General features: G+C 54.4%; 1 protein-coding gene across 23 annotated transcripts in view; it reads right to left on the bottom strand.

Moving 5' to 3' along the window:
* DYSF (dysferlin) overlaps positions 1 to 26,245 on the bottom strand; it is a 224,594-nt gene that overhangs the window by 69,041 nt on the left and 129,308 nt on the right. For 15 of the 23 annotated variants that reach the window (XM_053890801.1, XM_053890797.1, XM_053890803.1 and 12 more), the window contains 6 exons: positions 22,709 to 22,802; positions 22,087 to 22,164; positions 13,896 to 14,077; positions 11,075 to 11,215; positions 10,236 to 10,265; positions 7,988 to 8,017 (listed from right to left, as the gene is read on the bottom strand). In XM_053890801.1, the coding sequence (XP_053746776.1) occupies positions 7,988 to 8,017; positions 10,236 to 10,265; positions 11,075 to 11,215; positions 13,896 to 14,077; positions 22,087 to 22,164; positions 22,709 to 22,802 (555 nt within the window). Of the gene's footprint in view, positions 1 to 2,069; positions 2,112 to 7,987; positions 8,018 to 10,235; positions 10,266 to 11,074; positions 11,216 to 13,895; positions 14,078 to 22,086; positions 22,165 to 22,708; positions 22,803 to 26,245 lie in introns of all 23 variants that reach the window. The other 8 variants (XM_053890791.1, XM_053890799.1, XM_053890812.1 and 5 more) reach the window with 2 other exon arrangements.

The following is a 26,245-nucleotide window of genomic DNA, read 5'->3' as shown; positions in this document are numbered from 1 at the left end:
CTCCAGGCTCAGACCCTCCCGACATACCATCCACCCTGGTGTCCCATCTCTGTCTCCATCCCCAACACCACACCCTCCAGACACCTGCCAGCCCCACACCCCCACCTCTCGCCTCCAGCCACCATCAGGACAGAACACTTGCTCTGTGAGTCAGAAAGACAATTCACAAACAGGAGAAGGGGACAGAAGTGCCATCATCCACAAGCACCGAAGGGAGCTGCTGGGGAGGCTCCTTCACCACTATAGACCAGAGATGAGAACAGCATGTGTCAACTCTGCCTATAAGGGTTTGCCAGAGAGACTTGGGCAAGAATCCTCAGTGATCACGAAGAAATACACGAGGAAGCAGCTGGGGCCAGGCAGGCACGCACATACCGCTGTGGATTAAACAACTAGCAAGTCTCACAATGGTTAGGAACACAGGTTCTACTCCACCAACTACCGAGCTAGCTAAGTTATTTCATCTCTCTCCGTGGCTCAATTTTTTCATCTATAAAATGGTTATTAAAGTTGCCAACCTCTAAAGATTAGTGTGAGGCCTGAAGAAGTTAACACAACCCTTAGAAGAATGGGTTCAGGCGAACCCTCAACAGGTCTACCAGCCCACGTGGCACCTTTGTGACAATTAAAGAAAGATGTCCCTTTCTTAAGACTCTACTTCCATGTCAGAAAATCGTCATATTTTACTGGTTTATTAGAACAAGACACTTTACTGCCACCTACTGGAAAATTGTTATAATAAATACAAATATATGGTATCTGCCCTGGAAACTGTATCTCTTTAGACACAGGGCCCTTGTGCAGTGCACAACCTACACGTCCATACAAGAAGGCCTTGACACTCAGGAGATGTTAACCATAAATAAAAGGACTATGCCGGATACTTTAGAGCTTGCCTTGTGTAATCTCATTTAACAAACAATAGAATCACTAGATTAATCCTCTAAGACTCTTGCTTTGGGCTCCTTCTCAAAGGATGGTGCATCCACGTACAAATGCCCTAACGTAGATGGTGGGAGCAGCTGGAGCACTGAAACACATTGGCTTCCTCCTGCCACAACCAACCCCAGCTGTCACTCTTGCCTGGTGACACACTGATGACACTACACTTCCCTGACCTGCAGCAGTAAGAAGTTCATTTCTAGAATCAGACAGACCTCAGTTCTGGTTCCAGCCCTGCTGCTTTCTAGCTGTTTGACCTTGGGCAAATTACTCAACGTCTGTGACTCATTACCCTCATATGAAGATCTGGGATAACAATACCCTTACGAGCTTGCTCCAACAATTCAATAAGAGAACAAACGTAAAATGTCTGGCACCCAGGAGCTGCTCAGTAAACTGCAGTGCCTGTAAGGATTACATTATTGTTGTCGGTACCATTGTGTTTACCATTAGTGTTCTCGATCTCCCAGGGTGACTCGAGGAGAACCAAGCCACCAGAAGCATCTCTCAGAACGACACTGGCTTCCTATGTATCCCTATGTCATGGGGCATAAAGTGAAGGAATTCACAGTCTTGCTCCAAACCTTCAGTGCAGGTGGCGTGACGTAGGAAGCACCTACATTTGTAGACTGGCTGAGAGACGAATGCTGTCAGGAGGAGGGGTGATGTGTGCTTCACCCTGGAGGCAGGGCCCTTTAAAAGAAGGGTTTTTCCTGAAGGCCTGCTCATGGTCTGTTCGTGGCCTGCTGAAGGCTGATGCCCACTCCAATGTGGGAGGGGGGCGCCCAGGGGTAAAAACCCAAGGACAAAAGGAGCAAAAAGAAGGGATCAGGGAGGCAGAAAGATCAAACCTTTCTCACGTGCTTATAACATTCTCCTGAATCACCAGGAAAACTCATTAATATATTTCCCTGCCCAGAGCATTCCTCTCCAGGCTCCCAAACTCTGGGCAGTGTCCCTCCGATTCCTGTTTATCCTTCATTTCCATATGCCCTCTTTCCTCCCGGCTCTGTTGAGCTCTGTGGTGATGCTCCTCTCTACAGGCTGAGACCAGGATCCCCATTTTCAGGAACCTGTTTACGAGGAGGACAGGAAACAAGAACCTCCAGAAGGCTAGGCTCCAGTACCGTTTGGAGGAGGCCCTGGAGGAAGAAGGCAGGTGCACACAGCTGTGGAGCGCCAGGCCCGGCGGAAGCAGGAGGGAGAAACAAGCAGAGACAGTGGTTAGAGGTATGTCCGCGGGCAGCTCCTTCGGCATGGCGTGAGGCCACCGTTCTCACCCCAATGCTATCCCCGTCCACCTCACTGTCCCCGGGGGTCCAGGGACATCTTTGCTCCCTGCCATTTGTCACCAGGATCCCTGCCCCTACAGCCCATCCTCCACCCCCCACCCGGCCTGCACGCCGCCACCACAGTCTTCTGCCCCCTCCGCACTGTGCACACTTCACTGCCCATCCCCGCCCTGTGGAGTTATCCCTGTACATCTACACCTAAAGGCTCTCTTGTTCCCCGACCCTGTCCCATCCTGTCCCCCCCAATTCTTCACACTATCTGCTGGATCCTTCCCTTCCCCATTTAACGATGGTCTCCCAGATCCTTCCCCAGCAGCTCTCTGCATCTTCAGGCAGCTTCCCTCCCTCTCCTCTCTCTCTCTGGAAAGTTCTGCCTCCATCCAGTCCCTCTCAAGTTCGATTCCACGAGGCCCTCTGCCCAGTGCACTCACCTCTGCCCCCTGCACCCCTGCCTTAGAAAATTCTCTGTCCAAAGTCAACAACAACCTGCTTGTAGCTCAGCCCAAAGGCCACTGGCAGGCTCCTGTCCTTCCCACTCCCTCAGCAGCATCCTGCCAGCTGACCTCAGCCTTCTTCCTGACGCCATCCCTCTGGTGCTTTTACACTGCCCCTCCACCTTCTCCACCCTCACCCTCTGCTGGCTGAGTCTCCTCCTGTGCCCAGCCCTCTCCTGGGCTTTCTGCCCCCGGGCATCTCCCCTAAGCCCCGGACCCACATCCCCAACCTCTTAGAGCTCAGTTCACCTGTGCACCCTACTGGCCCCTAACGCTGAACTGGTCACAAACTGGATTCTCTAACTTTGCCCTCAAAACCTGCTCTCTCAGAAACCAGTCCCACCATCCGCTTTGACAACCAACCAAAAAGCCCCATGCCACCTTGGCTCTCTTCCCCCACATCACGGTGCCCCATTGACCGCCTGGGGCCTTGGGGATTCTGTCTCCCAAACTTCTCGCATACTCATCCACCCGTCTCCTTCCCTTGGTTTGCACCCCCACCCTCTCTTGCCTGGATTCACTAGCATCCCCCTAAGTGGTCTCCTTGCGTCTGGTTTTGCAAATCCCTTCCCAAAAGCCAATGCATGCTGTACTCTGCAGCCAGCGGGAACTTTCTAAGAATGTCATTCTGTTTAAAACCTGTCCAACATTCACCAGCCACTCGGGATGAAGCCCATACTCCTCGGCATGGCCTCCAAGACCCTCATCTTCTAGTTCCTTCTGACTTCCTTGGTCTTGCCTCCCACTAGATAACCTTCCCTTCCGGGGTCCCGAACAGTGATGAGCCACTTCCCCGTACATGCTTAATCCGGCCCTTCTGAACACTAGCAGGTTGCAGGAGGCAGCACGCTCTCTTTACCTTTGAGGCTTGGAGTTGCTGGTCCCTCTGTCTGAAATGCTCTTCTGCCCACTTCATGTGGCTACATCCTACTCAGACTTCAGATCTCCATTTAAATCTTCCCTGGGGTCTTGAGCTCAGGGTAAACTTCCACAGCAACGTGACTCACTCCCATTGAAAGACCACCACCCTGTGCCATCTCTGTGTTAAACCAGCAATTCTACACACAGGGACCACAGCTGAAGTCTCCATCCCATAACTGCAGGACTATGAATGGGTAATTGAGAGGAGGGAGGGCGGGCAGAGGGGTGAATGGGTGGGTGGATAAAGAAAGGACTCTGGCATACTCTCCCCTCCTTCCCAGCACTCCTATCTGCACCAGCCTGCTTCATGGGTCCTCACCAACCCCCTCCCCAGTGCCTGCGTGTGGCTCCCTCTGAATGGCTTCCCATACCACCCACCTTCCTGAATCTAACACATCTTTCAGGGCCTCATTCAAGTTCTCCGTCCTCCAGAAAATCTCCCAACCACTCCGGAAACTTCTTACCACCCTACTCTCTGACTTCTTTTACCTCTAAGTGACAGTGTGGCCCGGTTTCCCAAGGCCCTGGCTGGTCTCTGACACCTCGCTGTGAGAGAGTCCTATGGCCCTGGCCAGACGGTCAACTCCTGAGCCTACGTTTCCCAACCTTCTCCTGGTCCGGCTGACTAGAGGGGTTCGACACCTCCTTCCAGGAAAGTGATTCTCAATGTGGCTGGGCTTCAGTGATCCTTACCACATCTGGGGAAGCATATCAGCACTGCCAGGCAGGGATAGATGTAGACTTAAAGTGTCACCAGGACATCCTAATTCACTGTCCTAGGTGAGACAGGGACTCTGAGGACCACAGACCTCAAGGGCAGCCATTCAAAGCCTAATTAGATGAAGCCACATCTGACCAATCCCTTCCTTGCTTACCCTCCCCACCCACCCTGAATGCAGGGCAGCCCCAGGACTTCCCCACGGATGGGTGTGCAGGGAGGGTGTTTACCGAGCTGCCTCAGATCCAGAGGACAAGGACCCAAGGATAGGTGAGGCTCACTCCCCCATCAGAGCAAAATCTACCCTTAAGCCCCCTTCAGTCTATCTGTCCAGCAGGCCAGCTCAGTACAGAGAGCTGAGGACAAGCCATGAGGGGGACTTCCTCTCCCAGGTCCTAGGGCCACCACACTAGACAGACATTCATTTCCAGGGCGGGGTTGAGGGAGGGGTTGAGCTCCCCCAGCCACCTAGGTTGTCCTGTTACCAGTAGCCCATAGACCGCCCCCCCTACCTGACCCAGCAGGGTACAGTCAGAGGACCCTCTGGACATTCAGATCCCGGTTCCTCGGGGAGGGGAGCCCCAGGCGGGGGCAGTCAGGCAGGCTGGGAGGGCTCCATTGTCTGCCTGCCCCACCCAGCTCGTTAGGAACAACATGTTGCTCTAATTACACTTCCCAGGAAAAACAGTGTTTTAAATTAAGGCCTTGGGGGAGGGAAAGGGGGATGGGGACCACTGGGTTTATTTTCCTGATTGCAAAACACCAAAATTTTCCTTCTAGTGGATTTGGGGGTGCGGGAGAGTACCTCATATACATCTCAGATTAAAAGCCATACCCGGGATTTGGAAGGGGATACGGTGACATCTGGTTGGTCCCCTGAGCCTTCAGTGAAAACATCCACGGAGCATGCAGTCCCTTCTCCCAGGGCATCCCCTGCCACAGAGCGGGACAGAAGAAGCAGAACCAAGCGTTCTGAACCACGCCCCCTTCAATGGTCAAGTCTGCAAGCCCCAGCTCACCCCAGGTGGAATCTCTCTCTCTCTCTGCACATGCTACACATCCTTGGGGCCCCTGGTTGCTAAGGAAACCGCCACCTCTTCTGCTGCCCGTGCGTGCACGTGTGTATTCTTGCGCGTGTACACACTCGTACACACTCACACGTGCATGTGCACGCTCTCCAGTTCTCAGGAAATCTAAAATTGCAGTTTCTTTGAACTCATTCCCCTTGGCAGCACGGACCGCCTTTGTTCTCCAGACGAAAAGGAAAAGAAACGAGACAGAGGGCTCAGAAGAGGCGGGGAGAAGGAGGGAGACAGGGAGCCAGAGGCCAAGGAGCAAACAGAGGAAGAAGGAAACAGGAAGGGAGAGCAGGAAGAGGGGAAAGCGGGCAAGGCTCAGGAAGAGGGAGGATTCTTACTCTACTCTGGCAGAGAGACAGACAGGGGAGCTGGGGAAGGAAGTCCTCCCCTCACCCAAGCTCTCTGCAAGGACCCAGGTCTCCCAGACGTCACCACAGCCTCAAAGACACAAGACAAGAGACCCACTTCCCCACCAGAGCCCCCCAGAGAGGGCTGCTCCAGATGGGCATAAAGCCTGGGGGAGGGGAAATCATGTCAGCCAACAAACTGGCCCCAGGCAGGGCCAGGCCCCCAGTCCAAGACACTGCCACCTAGCCCCCTTCCCCAACCCCTTCTGCCAATCCTTGCTTCTGATGCTAGCTCAGCATCACCTCCTCCAGGAAGCCATCCCCACTGTCCTCCATCTGCTCTGGGAGCCATCGGCATAGCACAGACACGTCGTTCCCAGACACTCCCACACAGGCATGGGATGCACTGGCCAGAGGCACTCCCACCAGAAAGGCCATCCTTAAACCATCCTTCAGAGTCACAAAAGCTTTCGAGGGCTCCCGTGGCCACTGGCCCAGAATCTAAGCTGCCAGCGGGCCTTTTCACAACCCTCAGGGAAAGCAGGAACACTCTTCACAGGGGTCAGGCCGGGAGCCTGGAGGGTGCTAAATAGGGGGATACAGGCAGAAGCTCGGCCACAGCAAAGACGAAAAGCCTGCTAAAGCGTCAGGCTTCCTGTAGGACAGCAGCAGCAGCCGAACTCACCTGGCTACCCCATCCCTGGGGACCCTTAAAACTAAATAGGACCCAAGACCTTGGCATGAGGCTTAGCCTGTAAGTGCAGGCAAAGGGGCTGAGCTATGGAGCCCCCAGGGTTGGGGTAGGGGCCCCTGAGAATGAGGGGGTCCACGAGATCATCTTCGGGAATTGTTCCCTGGACCAGCTGATACTCCAGTCATCCTACTGGGCCTCAGACCCTTTGAACCTGCCGACTCAGCCCAGTCCTGTGCCGAGCAGACCCCCAAGATTTGCTCTCCTCTGGCCCTGCTGACCCACACCCCACCTCAGTCTGTGGCCTGGCTGGCTCTGCAGCAGGACACTTGGCTCTCTTCGGGGTCTGGCCCAAAAGCGGCAAATTTTGATTTGCTTCCTGACAGTGAGACCACAGCCAGATCCCTGCTCTCGGAATCTGAGCCTTCACTGTTACATATTACAAATCCAGTTATTAAGGACTTTAACTTTTTTTTAATAACTCATCCCTGGGCTGGGTCTTCTTCAGAGCAGGCTGTGGGTTTTGGCCACAAAGTGCTCTCAATCAAGAGAAAGGGCTCCGTGCTGCTTCCCTGGACAGGACTCTGCTCCCCTTTCCAAATCGGCAGTCTTTCGCAACTGCAGCCAGAAGCAGGAGGCTGCCTGTCAGGCCTAATTACGGCCAGCTCACTTGGCGGACCCCACCTCGGTCTGGGAGCAAAAGGAAGTGAGGTAAGGGGCGCGGGGCCTGCGGATCCCACATCCTGACCCTGCACTTCAAGTCCAAATTGCACTGAAAATGTCAAATGGTGTCCGCTCCCAGCCTGGGGATTCCCTGATGGCAGGAAGTGGCTGCCCTTTACCCAGTCCGTCTGACCAGGGCTCTCCTTCCTGTCTTCCTGCCCAGGCCTCTGCCCCTACTCACCCCTAGGACCCGCTCACAGATGTGTAGGAGGCTGTAAGGGAACGTGCTCCTCATCCCTCATGGCAAAGGATAGAGCCTTGCTTCCTCTGGAGGCAAACCTCCATCTTCTTCCAGAACCTAGGAATCCCCAACCCCACCAGCCCCTAAAGCAGCCAGGTCCTAAACTGGTGCTTGGCCCTTTGGGCCAAAGGCACGTTTCCTGTCTTCCTGCAACAATGTCTGGCTAATGCTACCTTCACCAGAAAGGCTTCCTTGACGACTCTGGCCCCTTATGAACATTTTATTCTTGAAAACACGCCATCTGGTACTCAGCCAGATGAGACTCTGTATTTCTGCCAGGAGGTCTGGGTGAATCCAGCCTCCAACAGGGCAGCAAGCCTTCTGGGACCAAAATCATACCAGGACACAACCCACGCAGCTGTGGATCCACAGAGTGTGGGGAAGGAAACCCAGTCAGATCTCTGAATGGCAGACGCCCACTGGGGCACCAGGAACCCAGAAGGCTCTGGGGTACTTGTCCAGGGGCAGTCCTTCTCCTTCCCTCTGTCCCTGCCCACCTACTCCCAGCTACAGGCCACAGCTGTGAGGGTTCAGCTCACCTCTTCCAGGATTCCTGATGTATCCTGCACCTGGGCCACACCATGGGATAGTCCGCATCCAGAAGATTGGTGGGGGGGGAAGAGAGGAGGGAGGGTAAAAGTTTACCGTTAGTGATGAGAAGCACTAGCCTGGGGCAGAGATCCACAAACCAGATGTCGTCCTAAGAGAAACCAACAGAACCCGCTTCCCATCAAGGGTAAGGGTGATATGCTTCCAGCCATGCCCTCCACATGGTCCCTGAGAAAGAAGGGGTGATGGGTGTCGATGCAGAGACTGGTGCGAGAGGCCAAAGCATAAACCTCCAGCTCAGGCATCTCTAGAAGGGACAGGAGAAAGGAAAATAACAGATGGTGGGAAGGGTCCCAGACCCTGTGCAGCAGCCCCAGGAAGCAGACAGGCTGGACACCCTGGAGCTGCTGTTTCTACTGGAGCATGTGGACTTGGAGAGGCAAGAAGAAACAGCCCAGATCCCCAGGGACTGGCAGGCCTGAGGGCGGGAGCTTGGGCTGGACAGGAGAGGGAGAAGGAAAAAGACTAGAGGGGTGGGGGGCAGAAGCAGAGGGTAGAGTTGGGGGCAGGGGGCAAAGGACAGCCTGCAGGGTAAGAACTGTCTGCAAATCGCACAGGCTACCTCATAAGCAGAGAGGCATCCAAACGGAGCCTGCTTCTCAAAGCCCCAGCTGAGCCTGGCGGAGAATAGTACTTCCTGAATCGCATAAGCAGGGGTACCAGTAAAGGGTCTGCATTTTCTACCACGACCCCCAGAAGAAGAAGGGGGAGCAGGAGTGAACTCCTCACCACTAGCAGAGGGAGGAAAAGTGCATCATGGTGGAAATGAGGAGTTGGGGAAGAGAGTCTAAATCACAGCTTCAGGAACTCAAGCGTGAGTCGGAATCCCTTGGGGGCTTATTCACACACAGGTTCCTGCGCTGCACCCTCAGGGTTCCCTTTAGTAGGTTTGAAGCGGGACCCAAGAATCGGCATTTCTTACATTATCCCAGGTGAGACTGCACTGAACACCACTGGGCTGAGCCGACAGTTTTCAGCCCTGGCTGCACATTAAAATCCCCTGGACAGCACGGAAGGATACCGGTGCCTGGGCCACTCCCCCAAAAGATTGTATTGTTTGGTCTGGGGTGCAGCCTGAGCATTGCTGATTTCTAAAGCTGCCCAAGGGATTCTTTTTTGTTTGTTTGTTTAATGTTTATTTATTTTGAGAGACAGAATGAGCACGAGTGGGGGAGGGGCAGAGGGAGAGAGGGAGAGAGAATCCCAAGCAGGCTCCGTGCTGTCAGGACAGAGCCTGACGCAGGATTTAAACCCAGGAACTGCTAGATCATGACACAAGCTGAAATCAGGAGTCAGATGCTCAACCAACTGAGCCACCCACACCCCCCAGAAGGGGGTTTTGCTTCCCCATCAGGAAATCGAACCCTGGTCTCCCACGTGATAGACAGGGATACTCAACACTCTACTAACGAAGATGTTTATTTTTGAGAGAGAGAGAGCACGTGCTCAAGTGGTGGAGGGCAGAGAGGGAGGGAGACAAAGGATCTGAAGCAGGCTGTATGCCAATGTCAGTGTACCGCCTGATGCAGGGCTCGATGCAGGGCTCAAACTCACAAACCGTGAGATATTGACCTGAGCCAAATTTGGATGCTTAACTGACTGGGCCACCCAGGCACCGTATCTAAAGCTGCCCAAGGGATCCTAATATGCCTACTGCTGAGAGCCACTGGGCTGGGTGACCGTGAGGTCATTTCATTCAGAGAGTCTGTGATTCTTGGACTTCTCAGGGAAGAAGGGCAAGAAAGGCCAGAGCTGGGCAGGGACCCCACCCCCTGCCCACCTTGCCCCTGTGGTCCCACCAGGGCCTTCCCCTGCTTGAAGGCAGGACCATAATCGTGTACGCCTGATAGCACTTCCTGACCCAGCAGGGGCTGCAAACCAGGAGGCTGGCAGTCAGTTAAAGAAGAAAAGGTAAGGGGCATCTGGGTGGCTCAGTCGGTTAAGCATCCGATTTCGGCTCAGGTCATGATCTCGCGTTCTGTGGGTTCAAGCCCCGCATTGGGCTCTGTGCTGACAGTTGGAGCCTGGATCCTGCTCTGGATTCTGTCTCCCTGTCTCTCTGCCCCTCTCCTGCTCATGCTCACTCTCTCTCTCTCTCAAAAATAAATAAGCATTCAAAAAAATTAAAAAATAAAATAAAAAAGAAGAAGAAGAAGAAAGGGTAAAAGCAAGACTTACCTCAAAACCAGGAATATGGTGGATGGCCGGCTAGGGTGCAGAAAAAGAGCTTTTAGTCAGGTGCCTTTCACCCAAGGCCCCATCACCCCCTCCTTTCTGCCCTGGCCAGGCAGACGCATTTCCAACTGCAAAATGACACTCATGGAATAGGTCAGTGATAAGGCAGCGCAGGGGTTTGTAGACTTATTTGGAGGACTAGGGACTCCTCAGAGGAAGCTGGAAGTGGTGGGCAACTGCACGGGGAAGCCAGACGCCTCACCCAGAGCAGCCCGATTTCTCTCTGGCTGACACAGGGAGGTTCACATTGCAGTCAGAGCAAGTTTAGAGATATGGCTCTAAACCAAATGCCCTATTTCACAGCAGGGAAGTGGCCGGCCCTGGGTCACACAGCGAGGCCCTGGACGAGGCAGCACTAGAACAGAAGTCCTCCCGGACCCTTCCATGGAGATGCCCCCATCACAATTAAGCTCCCCCAAACCAGATCACAGAGGTCCTACTCCCAGAAACCACATCGACTTATGACCCAGGGAAAAATATATCCAATGGCCAGAAGATTCAAACATTCGAACACAGTCCAGGTTCCAACATTCTCCCCAATAGTTAGATCATGTCATGCTTTGGGGTTTAGAAAAGATGGGCAAAACCCATCCTCAGCAGGTGGCCTGACAGCAGGTGGCTGTTGGGTGTTCCCCACTGAGTTCAGGCCCCTGGTCGGGGAAGAAGGATGTATTGCAGCCCCCTCCCCTCCACTGGGGCATCCTCTCCCTGTGCCCCCCAACATTCCCCCACTAGGTACTCCCTGCCTGGGCCTCCTGGATCCAGACATGAACCAGCCTCACCTTCTCTCTCTGGATGAGCTCAAAAGAGGCCAGCAGCTCACCCGCTGGCTGGCTGCCCCTAATCAACGGGAACCAGGCCAGCCGGGGCATCCGTTCCAGACTCGGCTGACAGATGCAGCGTCCCATGAACTCGTCTGCACCCTAGACCCGGCATGGAGAAAGAAGAGTCAGCATCTCCCAGTCCGGGGCTCTGGGTGGCCTCAGAGCAATCACCAGACCTACATCTGGCCTCCTGAACTAGAAAGGGACTCAAGAGTCAGGGCAGCCCCTGGTGCAGAATGGTGAGCTCTGCCCCCCTTAAAAGAATGTGAGGACAGTATGCAAGTGGCCTCCTGCCACTGTTGCTAGATTTGAATTCCCATCACGGTCGAATATCCCTCTGTCTGTCTAACTAGCCTTCACCTTGATTTCATTTAATCAAGCTCTGAGCCCATTAGAGACCAGGGTGGCACTAGCATTTCTCCAATGCCCTCAGCAGAGTAGGGATTTGACATTTCCAAGGGCTTTTGCCTCTCCTTTAAATTCCCCATTTCCAGCTGGGGAAACTGTGATCACTCATCAAGTTAAATGAGTCAAAATGATGTTTTCATCTTATCATCCCTCTGCTCAGGCACCTTCCATGGCTCCCACTCCCTAGAGAATAGAGCCCACATCTCCTCCCGGCATGGAAGGCTCCTCATGGAGCCTGCTTGCCTCTGCTGCCCTGCCTTGTTCTCTCTGCACATCCCCTACTCCAGTCTGCTGGCCTCTGCTGCCCTCTCAGCCCCTGGCCTTCACATGGGCCATCTCCCCCAGCCGTACTACCCTCTGCCCTTCTAAGCCGTCACCCACAGCCCTGTCCAAGCTTGGCCCTCTGGCGTGGTCCTCTGTGACCTCACTGGCCTGTGATTCCGGCCTTGTGATTAGCTTCCCCAAGGGGACAGTGGCAGGACCTGGGTCTCGGCCAGATGGTGTGGCAGCTCTCACAAGCCCTAGTGCCTTGCCAAGGCCCTCATCTGGAAAGACCCAGAGTGGAATTGGAAGCCACTGCCTGCAGTCACACCACTGCTGGGGACGTCCCAAAGAGCCATACCAGAGTGGCCACCAGCTCCTGCATGGACGCCCACACAGCAGGTGATAGCCCAGCACCAACCTCTCAGCATGAACAGCAGCCAAATGCTGGGAGTGGTCCTGGAGGCCCCTCTGGCCCTGGTGTTGCCCCGTTAGTGGCTGGGTCATGGAGAGGTTGTGGGGAGGGGATCCGGGGCAGCCAGGCCAGCAGGAGGTCAAGGCAATGGGTATTCACCAACAGGTACGGAGTTATTTGACTATGTTAACAATGCACACAGCCTCTGCTCTCCCCCAGGACCCTGGAGCCCCACACCCAGAAGCCATGGCTCTTCTCCCCCCGTGAGATCCCTCCCAGGCACTGGCCTGCAGGGGAGAGGCAGGGTCAGAGTAACATTGTAAAAGAGGAGGTGGGATGCTCTTGGAAGAAAGTGTCTGTGTGCTGCCGGCCTCCTGGCCAGCCCTGTTCTAGCACTTGCACCTGCTCCTCTGCCTAGGCCCCCCGCCCAGCACATCCCGGTCCTCCTCCCTCCCTCCTCTCCCTGCCCCAAAGGTGCCAGGCCCTGTGCTCTTTCCCAAACAGTCCCAAACAGGCTCTTCCTCCAGTTGCTCATTCCCCTCGCTGAGCCAAGGGAAGTGCTCGCAGGTGGGCTTCCCCAGCCCAGGCCCGAGTTGCCCACTGCGAGTGGGCCGCCTCCACCTGGTGGGACACCTTAAACAGCATCACCTTGCCCCACCCCCTGCTGACCACACCCTCCCAGAGCATCTGACATCCAGCCATGGCAACTCTTTCTGGAAACATCTTCCGGACCCTTCCCCTCCCCTTTTATCCGCGGCCACCCCCACCGACCCAGGCCGGACCTCTCTGCTACGTGCGCTGTCAGCCAGCCCAGTCTCTCCCTTTTCTCTTCTTTTTAAAATGTTGCTCGGCCCCATCACTCCCTGCCTCCCCTGGCCTCACACTCCTTTCTCCTTCCTCCCAGCCTGCCCTCTGCTCTCCTCAGTCTCCCCCTGCCCCACACCGTGCTGCAATGCCTCTGTGCCTTGCCCCAACACCCCAATCACATTTCCTTCAGGGCCTAGGTCTGCCCCACGGCCTTCCCTCACATTCCAGCCCAGGGCTGTCTCTCCCTCCCGGGAACCTTCTAGAGCTGCACTGCTCAGTACCTGTGGCTATTTAAATTTAAAGTTTAATTAATTAAAACTGAAAGTTAAAATTCAGTTTCTCAGTTGCACTACCCACTTTCACTGCTCGATCACCATGGGCGGCGAGGGGCTCACATTCTGAATGGACAGCCGTAGAGCATTCCAAGCATCGCAGGAGGTTCTGTTGGACAGCTCTGGAGGGCCCTGCCTGTGCTACTGGAGGATTCCCTGCTCTGTGGGTGATTCTCGGCTCCCACCTAGACTGGGAACCCCAAGTGCAGAGCCACTCAGCCTAGCACACAAGTGCCTGATAAACGTTTGTGGAGTCAATGCAGCTCTCAGATGGGGACAAGGAACTGGCCTGGGATCTTACAAGCAGGTTAGAGGCAGAGAAACCCTGACCCCCAGCCAAACACCCTTTCCAGTTCCATCCCCTGTGTCTGCCACCGGCACAGCACATGTGTGAGCAATCCAATTTTAATTACTCTAGAATAGTTTTAAATTCCCTGTAGGCTGTGGGGTCAGAGAAGAGGCCACCTGGCTGGGTAGCCCTCACAGTGGTGTCTCCCCCCCACTCCTGCAGGGCGTGGGCAGTGAGGGGACGAGGGAGGAAGGCAAGCAGACTCACGTAGGTGTCATGGTCATACAGCTCCACCACAATGCTGGGCGGTTGCTCGGCGATGCTGGCTGGCTCACCAAAGATCTCAATCTCATAGAAGATGAGTGTCTGGTCCCAGGTGGGGTTCAGAGTGTTCTTCGCCACCACGGTCTTCTGGCTCTGGTGCAGGAAGGAGACGATGGCGTAGGGATCTGTGTGGGCCGGGCACAGGGAAGGGAGGCAGGACACAGCAGAGACCGTGAGAGTCGCCCGCTCAGGAGTCATGCGGACCACAAAGCTGGAGCAGAGTCATGGCCGCCGCGCTGCAGCAAAAACCTACAGGTGGGAGCCCACTTCCCCAGGGACCCTCACCTAGGTCTCTGTAAGGCCAGCTGGTGGGCCACGATGGGGAAATAGAGACAAGGTCCAGGAAAGCAGGCCAGAGATCCAAAGAACTCCCCTACTGGACTCCTCCCTGGGCTGGCTGCCGGAGGCCAGGCCCAGCTAGAGGAAGCAAGTGCCCAGATGATGCATTCATTCCTTCATCCAGCAAGCATTTATTGAATGGCTTCTACATGCCAGGCCAGGAACTAGGTGCTAGGGGCTGAGAATACATACAATTGAAGCAAAAACATAATCCATGCAAGCAACCATAAAACCACAATCCTGATCAGCACTTTGAAGAGTGCATATAAGGTGCGGGGGCATGTGTGAGACAGTGTGAGAGAAGGGCCTATCTTCCTCAAGAAAGGGAGAGCAGACCAGAGATGTCGGTGCCATCAGACCGGGGTGCCTAGGCCTGCATTTCAGCAAGCCCCCTCTGGCGGCCACACAGCCTGGAGGGAGCAGGGACATCAGTTATGAGGTCTGTGTGAGCATGGGTGATAGTGATGCTTAGATGGGCAAGGACACCAGAGGGAAGCACATGGGCTCATAAGCTGTTTAGCAGTAGGTGGGGTTCAGCGAAGCCCTGAGATCCCTGCAGCTCCCTGCTGCCCCAGACTATTTTGAAGTCTTCCAGCCCCAGGCATGCTGGCTGGGGGCCCATGTGCTGGCAATTCCCCCTGCCTGCTTCCAAAGGTAAGTTGGTGTTACTAGAGAAGATCCTACGGCAGTGGCTCTAAAATGTGAGCATACAGCAGAATTACCCGGAAGGCTTCCCCAGACTGCTGGGCCCCACCCCCAGAGACATATTCCTCAGGTCTGGGGTGGGGCCTGAGAATTTGCATTTCTAACAAGTTCCCAGGAGTACTGATGTGGTCTTCCAGGGCCACACTTTGGAAACCAGTGAAGGAGAAAGTCCTACGGAACTGAATGCATGTAACTTGGGACGGGCAGAGGGCCCAGAGGTGGGGCTCCTCCAACTTCTCCAATTAGGATGTCAGACTTGGTGCAGGGTCCAGTTTGCTGCCATTTTGTAAGACCCAGAGTACCAGGCATTTGCACAGGAAAGTCTGGAGATGCAGGAAGCTGGCAGTTGGATACTAGATGTCTGGGAGGGCTGAGCCCAAACGCTCTCACACATGCCTTATACCCTTGGCACCTGCTCCAGCCTGCAGCATCCTGCATCCTCTGAGCCTCACAGTTTAGCCCCAGTGGTGCTCTAACCCCCATGTGACCTCAAGAGACGCTCAGCACTAGAGGTCCGGTGCTGGGAGGTCCAGCTATAATGCTGGGGCTGAGATGGGGAGACAGCACTTCCTCACAAAGGGAAGGGGAGCAGGATAGGTTCCTTGGCCATAAGGAGTCTAAGTGGCATACTATGGCCATTGTGCAGGAGGTGACAGAGAGTGACCATAGAAGAGGTGAAAGACTGGGATGGAGAGTGGGAGGGCTCCCATCAAGAGATGAAGAGAGTAGGATCCAAGATTCTGGTTGTTGGCCGATGGGCTAGTTTTAAGGGTGGGGGAGATCCAACTTAGGAGGCAGAAGCCATGGGCACTCATTGGCTGAATAATGCTGGGTTGGGCTAACAGGAGGGAGCCACCCACACGGAACCAGACTTTAAGCACAAAATCACAGTGCAGTCAAGGCTGGAGGGCTTCCTGAAGGAAACTGGTTTTGAACTTGATCCTGTGGGTAGAAGAGGGCAATGCAAGGCCCTTGACAGGGGAAGGGACAGAGGAGACATGCCCACCCATCCTGCCACCGCTACCTGGTGGAAGCCTCCCTGGCATGGGGCTCCCCCTTCCGTGCACCGGCCCTGGCAGGGTGGGCCCCAAGCACTTCCCCTCCTGCCCCTGGCAGGGCCCAGCGGCGTCTGTGCATTTAATGAAACCGTCTGGCTGTGATACCATCAGTTCCAAGCTCGGCAGAGAACCTCTCCCTGGTTCCAGTAAGGGAAAGAGGGCGCGTTCTGATAAATAAAACCATATTAGAGAGCCGGCGAAAAAGCCCCTTTTGTTCCCACCCCCCGTGCTTCCCAACGCTTTATTTTTATAAGCGCGAGGGCCCCAGACCGACCGCGTTTACACAAAGATCACAATTGCACATTGTAGCGGCTGTGCACGCTGTGTTGGTGTTGCCAGCACCCCCCACGCTGCCCCCCCCCCCCCAGCAGACCGACTCCTTCCAGCAGCCCCAGCAGCGCAAGCAATGAGCTCAGCTCTGGGGGAACAGGGAGGGGGTGGCTTTCAAACAAAAATCACCCAGACCCACACACGCGCCCCACCCGCCCATGGGAGGAAAAAACACACAACAAAGGCATTGTAAAGAGCAGGCCTGGAGGCCTGGGGCCTCAGACACTGGGCTACTGTGTGCTGGGGCCTGGCTTCTCCCCCCACAGGGCCCAGCCCCTCCAAAAAAAAGAAACAAGGCAGGCGGGGGTGTTGCTGAAGCAAGGTGGTCAGATGAGGGAAGGCCAGACAACCGCACAGACACATCCCTCTTCCAAGAAAGCCAAGAGGAAGGAGAAGCAGATCCCCAAGGGGAGGTGGAAGGGAAGATAAGGGGCTGGTTCTTCTCTGTCGGCCCCAGCCTAGCCCTCTCCCCAGGGCCACTCCCATAAAAGAGGGGCGGCATTGGCCCCTAGGCCTCACCCCCCAACCCACACGGAGCTGAAATGGAAAGTGGCTGGATCCGAGCTCTCTAAGCACCACTAACTGTCCCAGGAAGCTCCAGCCATGAACACACATGGTTCTACTGGGCACCATCACCTAGAGAGGCCCCAGGCAGGTGGTTCTTTTGCTGGACCTAGAGCCCTGCACCTGAGCTCTGCTGCTCAGACCTTCCTAGAGCCTTCCTAAACCTTTACAGTACACTAAGCTTTCCTCATAGGCCCTGCCACCTTCCCAGCTCAGATCACCAGAATGGGGGACAGGGCAGGTGGCATCATCCTACTTGTCCCCATGAAGACTAGGTTACTAGCCCATGCTCAAACGTGACGAGGGCTAGACCCCCTGACTCCTAGTCTAGTGCTCCTTCCACCATGCCATGCTTTTAGGAGAAGAACCCTTAAGAGAGAGGGGAGTAGACCACAAATAAGGTAGTGCAAATTAAAACTATAGCATAGCAATATTTTCCCTATTAAGTTAGAAAAATTGTTCAGAATTATAAAACCCAGTGCTGGCAAATATTTGATGAAATAGGTACTCTCCTTTACTGCTGGAAGCAATTCAGGAAAGCAACTGGGCATTATGCCCTAAAACACATAAAACTGTTTATATTTTGTTTCCTATATTCCTGGGAATCATCCAAATTAACCAAAAAGCTATATGTATAGAGATGTTCATTCCAGCATTATTTGTAATCCATCATTCATACAATATACAATTTCTGACTGCCCAGCACGTGGTAGGTAAGCACAGCACTAGGAAAACGAACATAAATGAGATGCAATCTAGGCTCTTAGGATCATGACTATGGTTGGAAATGGTGACCACACAACAGAATCCAAGGTGATGTGCAACTTAATAGGGGAATGTATAAGGTGCTGCTGGTGGGGGACAGCCCACGTAGCCTGGTGGCATCAGGTCAGTCTTCTCAAAGGAGGTCTCCCACCACGAGTCTCAAGAAGGAAGAGTAACCACGGCAGACCAAGGAAGAGGGGGCATTCTAGACATCCAGCGTGGCATACGCAAAGACACCAAAGAGCATGGGCATTTGGGAAACAACAGGAGCTGGTCTGGCTGAGGAGGGGAAGCCCAGGGCAGTGGGGATAAAAGAGGGAGGAGGAAGCGAGGCAGCTCACAAAGGTCCCAGATCCAAGCTGAGCAATTTGGACTGAATCCTGTAGATCAGGGTTTCCCAAAATGTGTTCTTCGTAAATGTGAGTTCCCTGGGGAGCTAATGAGTGCTTAAACAAGTCAAACAGGCTCCTTTCCTGCAGCCATTTCAGAGCCTCTCAATGCCACTGTGCGTCGTAAATCTTCAAGTGTGTAGTGTTTCCCAGTCTCCCTTGCTCAGGGACCCTTTTTAAGTGGAGCATTTCACAAGCCTCCAATGCACTTTGGAAAACAGCTCCATAAGCTCAACGGGAGAATTCCCCTAGCCGGAGCCAACCTGACAGAAAGCTGTGCTTCAGGAGGAGGTGGGCCGTGACTGGGGTCCAGACACAGTAAGCCCCAAAGCAAGAGCTCTCCGGCCCCACCCAAGACAGAGTCTGGATCTGGGTGAAAACTAAGCACCGGTCCCCATGGAGGTGAACTCAGCTGTGGGGCAGCCATGGATCATCAGACCTCATTGCGGCCTGCCCTGGAGCAGCACCTCTCAGGGCCACCTGCCTGCCACACATCTTTGATCTACCAGGAGCCATGAGGCCAACAAAGAGGGCACAGGACCTTCTGCTTTCTTAAGAAACCCCACTCTGGTAAATTAATAACTTGGCATCTGGTCTACCTACCCTCCCTGATTTGCTTGGTTAAAACCAAGTCAGGCCGCCTCAGCCCAGTGACCTGCAAGATCCTCAAAGAGGAGTGTCTGATTCCCCCATGGTAAGGACCATCTTCTGATACGTGGTGACCTCACAACAGAGCTGCCCACGGGGTGTCTGTCTTGGCTGGAGATCTGTAAGCAGAGCTTATGGCTCACTCAAACCCCAGCCGAGGTGCCCAGCTGGAGGAGAGAGCAAATCAGAATTCCCTGGGGAACATTTTGGCAAATGAGACAGCTTCTGTCCTGATTTCTTTTGAGAAACACCATTCTACACTGAAGAGCAGTTCCGCTCAGGCTGCAGCGTAAGGAAGCGATGCTCTCCGCTAGATACAGCGTTGAGGACATGTGATTTCTAAGTCCTCCAGAGTCATATCTTTCCCAGTCAAACTGAATTCAGTGCACAGTATAGATGCTCACCAAACAGGGGCGATCCCAACCCAATATCAAAGCGAAGTCACTTGAGTTAAGCATCATTTTACATTTTTTAATGCCTAATTGCTACACAGGTCACACACGCTCACAACCACAAGCCACACACGTCCTTCTAGTGCCTGGAGAATCAATGCTGGCTATATATTCAAACCCCACCGGAGGTGGAATCCTCATGCAGCCTGGGCAGAACATCACAAGCCTCCCTTTCCTGCCTGGGTTTAATATTATTCAACAAGTATTTCCTGGGCAGTTCCTGTGTGTCCCCCCAAACCCTTTGGCCAGAGAGAGAAGGAAGCAGACACAGCCCTTCCCCCCCCCCCCCCCCCCCCGCTTTGGGCAGCCCCAAGGCCCACCCCTCAGGGCACAAGCAGAGAGTACAGCTCAGGGCCATGGGAGCCCGGCAGTGCAGGAAAGGCCTAGAGCACCACAGGTCACAGTCGATGGAGTACTTCTGGAGGAGAGCCCTCTCTGCCCCAGACACATGGCAGGCAGGCTGAGGGTGATACCGGTGACAGACACTGCGCTAGACCCTCCCCTGGCCCCAGACATTCTGGATTCACACATGAGTTTCCTCCACGAAATGCCAGCCGGTGGCCACGCACAGCCTCCGGCCGCCAGCCGCCCCAGGGTCAGTGCCAGGGGAGAAATTGCTTTGGTTTAGGGTTTGGGAGTGAAAATAAACACTCTGGGTTTTATAGGTTCACCCATGTTGGCTGCTGTTTTCCTTTCCAGCAGCTGGTCAATCAGGCCTTTCATTCAGAAGCCAGCAGCCTCTGAGGAAGCCCTGGGCAGTGCCCTCAAAGCTCAAGGGATGTTTATTTGGGGGAGGGGGTGGGACTGGGATGGAAAGTGTGACATCTCCCACAGACCAGCACCAGGCTGACCTGCCTGTGGTCCCCAGGGTGCATGCTGCCTCCTAGTGGGTTCCTTAGGAGGGGCTCCCTCCCTGCAGGGGCCTCGGCCAGCCTAACCCACAGAGGACGAGGGCTCCCCCTCCTTGCCACATGCCCACACGAGCCTGCCGCCTGCACCCCCATCTCTCATGCCCCCCTCAAGGAGGAAGAAGCAAGGCTGTAGATTAGTCCACCTCTTTTCTCTGGGCTACATTCCAATTGTCAGCAAGCATCCTGGCAGGTTCCCAACAAGGGGCAATCGCGTATCTGCCCCTAGCCCGCCAGTCCCTGCGTGTTAGTTTTGCATGTGCTTTTCAGAGGGCACCCTCAGGACCCCAGGCCCAAAGCACAGAAGAGAAATTGCCCCATCCACCGTGTGCCTGGCTGCACAGGGCTGGAAAACAGGTCACCGAGAGGACAAAATGCGAGGAAACACAGCTGCTAGGGGTGAGGGATGAGAGTGGGCCCCCATGGGGGGAAGAGCAGGGCGAGGAGGAGGACAGGCAGGTGGCTATAGGCTGCAGTGCCTTTCTAGGAACAGAGAGTCACTCTCATAGAAGAACTCAGTTCTACTCAATTAAGCAGCAAGCTTTTGGAGGGTGGTAAGTCACTTGTCAGCTATTTTCACTCAAGCAATTTAGTTAAGCATCTGAGTCTCAGTTTTCCTCATCTATAAAATGGAGATATGAAATACCCACTTCAGAGGAGAGTTGTAAGGGTTACATGAAATAATGCCAGTAAAATGCCTAGGCTTGTCGTGAGCACTCAGTAAGTATTCACTCTTTAGCTACCAATGCTGCAGGTTCAAAGGCAAAGATAAAGCCCCTTCCTAGAGGTGTTCACAATCATAGTGAGAAAGATAGATGTCAACTGATCTATGCAGTGGTCAGGGCTCTGAGAGATGTGTTGGTGGGGAGCTGGCCAAGTGTTGAGGAAGGAACAACCAGCTCAGCTCAGGGAAAAGTCAGAGCATCTGGGCTGCGTCTTAAAGAATGAGTAGGTGTTTGCAGGGTTCAAGATAGAAGGAATACATCTAGACAGAGAGAACACTGAGTACAAAGGTCAGGAACGTGGAAAAGCTCAACAAATGTTGACAAAAGCTGGCGAGGCCAGAACTAGTGGTTAAAGGTAAAATAGGGAAAGGTTAAAGGCAAGGTCCACAGGGGTCAGGTCAACAAAGGAGCTGTCTGCCAGGCTAAGCGCTGGGGATTTCTCTCTCAGTGTCTAGAGTTGAAATCAGAGCAGTGACATGACCAGATCTGTCTGAGGCAGTGTGGAAAGTGGCAGGGAGACCACGAGTTGACCAGCGTGTCCAGAGAAGAAGGGGCGAGGCCAGTCCTCAGGAACATCTCCAAGAGAAATTCAGAAGCCAGAATCAACAGGACCAGATGACTGATGGTTTCCAAACTGATGGATAATAGACACATGCTGATGTGATGCCAGGACCAAGATAGGCAACAAAGGGACCCCTGGATCAGGGGAGGAGGGCACACGGAATTCAGTTTGGACAGGATGAACTGAGGAGCCGCTGAGGCATCCAGGGGGAGATACTTAAGATGTGACTGGACATCAGGGGCGCCTATCAACTAAAAGCCTAGAAGCTTCCCTGACATGAGTGGTCCATGAAGCCAGGGAAGGTGAGGGGACCCCAGTGCCCAGAGAAGAGGACACAGACCATCAGGACCATCAGACTGAGAGGGCCATGGAGCTGAGAAGGAGCAGGTAGAGTAGTAAGAGGCTGCAGAAGACCTAGGAGAAAGAAGTATCCCTGGGGGTCAAGGCCAGAGGGACTTCCAGAAGGAAACGATGGTCAGTAAAGCCAAACCCTGCAGAAGGGTCAAGCAGGCCACCTGACAACCAGATAAGCCATAGTGACCCTGGCAGCCACCTCCACAAAGCCAACAAACACAGCTAAAGCCCCCACCCATAGACGAAGCCCCGGGGCCATGTTTCCTATGGTCCAAAGGTCTGATGGCTCAGCTCCCAACCTGCAATCCCTGGTCCCTGGCTCCCCTCCCACCTACCAGAAAAAGAGTCCTTGTCCATCGAGGGCAGGTCCCGGGCCTGGTACATGTAGCAGCGTAGGTGGTAGCGGTTCCCATCTGCACCAAGGAAAAACCAGAGATGCCAAGTGAGGGGCTAGGAGTGGCTAAGAGGGGGAGCTGGGGCGAGGGTAGAGTCTACCCCTAGGAGGGGCCACAGATGAAGGGTCTGAGCAATAGAAATGACACACATCACATTATGTGGGAGTGAGCCCCCCACAGGATCAGAACAGACTACAGCTCAAAGGTAGACACCTAAGTGCCATGTTCTTGGGCCTAGTGAGAAGTGGTGAGGGGGGATGGAGGAGAAAGAGGAGGAAAGGCCAAATAAATGATGGGGGCAGCCACAATGCACAGGGTCTTGAATGCCTGATTCCAAGCATTGAGTTGATGCACACGCCACACGTAGATAGATGTGTGCATGTGCTCACAGATGCCTGCACACACACACACACACCCAAAAGATACTGACCCACCACAGAGCACATAGACTCGATTCTCCCTAGCCCCCCATATACACTGGACCATATAACCCCATACAAACAAGCACAAGATTACACATCCATCCATATCACCCCTGTAGACACCCCCAAGCATCACTTACAATCAAAGATGCAGGAAATCGTGGGTCTGTTCACACCAAAGCTCAAGGTGGACACGGACATGGAATCTTCACTCTTGTCGTCCACCACGCCGCCCTGGAGACACAGAGCTGGTCATGGCTGATTCTGACCCCAGAGCCTGGGAGTGGCAGGGAGACTGGCCTGGGTCAGGAGACCTCTAGCCACTCTTTGGATGCTGAGAGCTGGGCCATCAGCCTCTAATTTTACTCTAGGGTAGCACATCCTCCTACAGCATCCCCAGACTCCAATGTCAAGTCCACAGGAAAATTGTTCTCTCTCTCTCTCTCTCTCTCTCTCTCTCTCTCTCTCCAATGGAGACTAGACTCAGAATGGAATTTTGAGTTATTCCAACCCAAGAGGTTAGAGTCTGATAGAAGGAAGGACTCCAAGGGAGAGAATCCAGTGGGGATTTTCCCAGTGGGATGAGTTAAGAGAAGCCAAAGTCTGGAGGGCCCGGCCCACCATCTCTGTCCACCCCCTACATATTTGGACACCGGGTCCTAGCTCTGGGAGAGGCTATACCGCATCATCACCACCTCTCAACCAGCTCCCCCTGAGCTGAGGGTGAAAGAGAGTACAGGTTGAGGCCAGGACAGGCACGGGAGCAGGAGGCTGACTCAGAAGCCAGTCTGCAGTTTACTGCACATAAAGTTAGTCAGTCAGCCCCTCACTTTGTCCTTGTTAGCACTGGGCTCTAGCCACTGGGCCACGCACCAGCTTCCTTGGACCAGATGCCCACTCTCTGATGCATCCAGGGCCACCTCTGCCAACCTGCAGCCTCTCACTGGGGTCCTGAATGGTTTGGGGAACTCGGAGACCAAGCAGGACCTCCCCCTCAGTGACAGAGAGATACAGTGGCCTGCTTCCTGTGATCACAACTTCAACACAAGCTCTAGAACCAGACTGCTGGAGCTCCAATTCTGGTCCTGTCACTTATCGGCTGTTTGACTTTGGGCAGCTTGCTTAATCTCTCTGAACCAGTCTCTCTGTAAATTTGGAATAATTCTACAGTATCTAGCTCAGAGAGCTGCTGTCATTGTTAAGGAAATACATTACATATTGTTCTTAGCACAGCTCCTGGCACATAATAAATGCTCAACCGATGTTTGCCATTAATGATCTTATGAGAGAAATGAGGCACAGGTGGGACAAAGGCAGGGTAGGTCATAAACTATAAAGTTTGCAATTATACTCGGGGGTGGTTCATATACCTCATATTTGTTCAAAATTATTCCAGGAGCTGGAAAAGTGGACATTTCAGGAGCCACAGCCCTGGGTAGAAATCAAAAGCAATCAATCAAGCAATCAATCTCTCAACACACACACACACACACACACACACACACACACACTCACACACACACACACACACACACACACACACACACAGGAGAGCAGGATAACAGGGAGGGGTGTCATACTACAGACAGGGAAAGACCCAAAGGCCACCATGCCTGAATCCTTCCCTCCTGAGCAGGTGTGGACCCCAGGCATCCTGGGCTCCCAACAGAAAAGGCATTTGGCCCGGCCATGTTACACTGGCCTCCCGCCAGGGCATGTACCAAGTCCAGCAACTAGTGGCTCCCAGTTTCAGGATCTGCAAGGCCGCACACAGGGCTGGACCTGGGGGGGGGGGGGGGGCCGGCAGGCCACCCCGGGCGTGAGGTGCGGGATGCCAAGGAAAGCAGTTCAGAACAGGGCTTGGCCAGCCCCCCGTGCAACAGCCATAGTCCGTGCCACCCAGGGCACCTTGGTGGGGCGAGAGGGGGTTCAGCTGGAGACAGGGTGGAAGGCCCAGACCCCTGTAGCCCCTCCACCTCAGCCTGCAATGCACTGTGCCCCCCACGGGTAGGATGCTAAGGTGAGTGAAGGGAGGGAGGCTGGCACTGACCGCCCCCCCCAGCCCTATAATTTCTTCACTCCCTCTCAGTACCTACAGGGACCTCCGTGCTCGCGGATCGCTGCCAGTGCACATCCCCACTCACCTCACGCCTCCTCCAGATGGCTCCCCTAGCCTCCCCTCAGCACCACTCCCACCAAGAGGCCTCTGTCTGGGGCTTTGGCAGCAATTTCTGGGTCTCTGTCCAAGGGCAGTCTGCCCTCCTGTGATCAGAAAAGGTGTCCCCCTCCCTGGGATTTCCACGTGGGTGGGCGCCAGGTAGCTCAGGCCTAGCTCAGTGTTTGGCCCACAGCAGGCCCTGGCCCTGAGAAATAATGTCCTTCAGAGGGAGGAACCAGTGTCCCCTTGGGGCATACCACTCACACTGCCTGGGCTTCTCCACCTGTCCTGCCTCCAGAGTGGGGATCCACAGGGTCCTCGGCCACCCCCCAACCCTTTAACCTACCTCCCAAGTGCAGACCTGCCTCTTCCTTCCCTTCCCCCCCAGCTCAAAACGACAGATAGGGATTGCTGAGAAGAAGCTGGGAGAACAAGGAGCCAGGCTGAGGGACACCCAGTAAGTTTGGTCCCTCCCAGCAGACCACTGGCCCTGCAGCCACCCTGGTTCTCAGCCTGGGCGGAATTCTACCCATCCCACTGGCCAACGTCTTTACATCCTCTGGCCAACTGACCTTCCCAGGGTGCTCTGCACGCATCCTCTTCAGGTCCTGGGAGCAGAGAGAGGCCAACTTTCCCCCAGCCAGCCCAGACGTGGCCTCTGAATTGAGTCTCCGGCAGTCTGGACACTCCCAGACACCCCCATCCCTGATGATTTCCATGCTCAAACCAGCTGAGACCCTCTGGGGGCCCCTTCCTTGTCCCCAGGCCTCTTGCACATAAGTCTTTCTGCCCCTTTCTTTTCCTTCTTTTTCCTTGGGTGGCCAGCCTCATCCTCAAGGTCACCCTGCCAGGATGAATCAAGCACCCCTCCCATGTACTTCCATGGCACCCTGGATCTAGCACCCACCATCTACCCATCTCCTCCCACTGAGACCTCTGTGAGGATTCTGTCATACGCCCAGCACACCTCACACACAGCAGGTGCTCAAGACAGACCTGGAGAGCGAGTGAGTAAGTGAACACATGAATGCGGACACCTCAGGAGACAGCAACAGTGTGAGCTCTGGAGAGAGCTTATGAAGAAGGCCGGCCTGTCACCCGGGCTCAGTCTATATGTACATTAACAGATAATCCAATGTCACACTTCCTTCACTCCGAAATATTTTTTGGTTTTCATGCGTGGGCATACAGGGCTCACGCTCCACGAATTTCTCTCAAAGCAAACAATGAAGCCTCAAGAAAACCCGATGTGGGAGCTTCTGGGAAGCACCACCTTCCCGTCAGTCCTTCCCTCTGCCTGTCTTGTGCATTGCTGGATGTTCAGCAGCATCCCTGGCCTGTACCCATGAGACCAACACAGCTTCCTGACCCCTCAGTTGTGACGACCAAAAATATCTTCAGACATTGTCGAATGTCCCCTGAGGGATGGGGTGGGGGTAGAAATCGCCCCCAGCTGGGAACCACTGGTGGAAAGGAAATGCAGTGGAACATCCACAGCCCGTGGCAGGTTCCTAGCACA

This window comes from Panthera pardus, unplaced genomic scaffold, assembly GCF_024362965.1.
Source record: "Panthera pardus isolate Hobbes unplaced genomic scaffold, ASM2436296v1 HiC_scaffold_25, whole genome shotgun sequence".
In the NCBI taxonomy this organism is placed as follows: Eukaryota; Metazoa; Chordata; class Mammalia; order Carnivora; family Felidae; genus Panthera; species Panthera pardus.
This window is presented reverse-complemented; position numbering and strand designations above follow the sequence as displayed.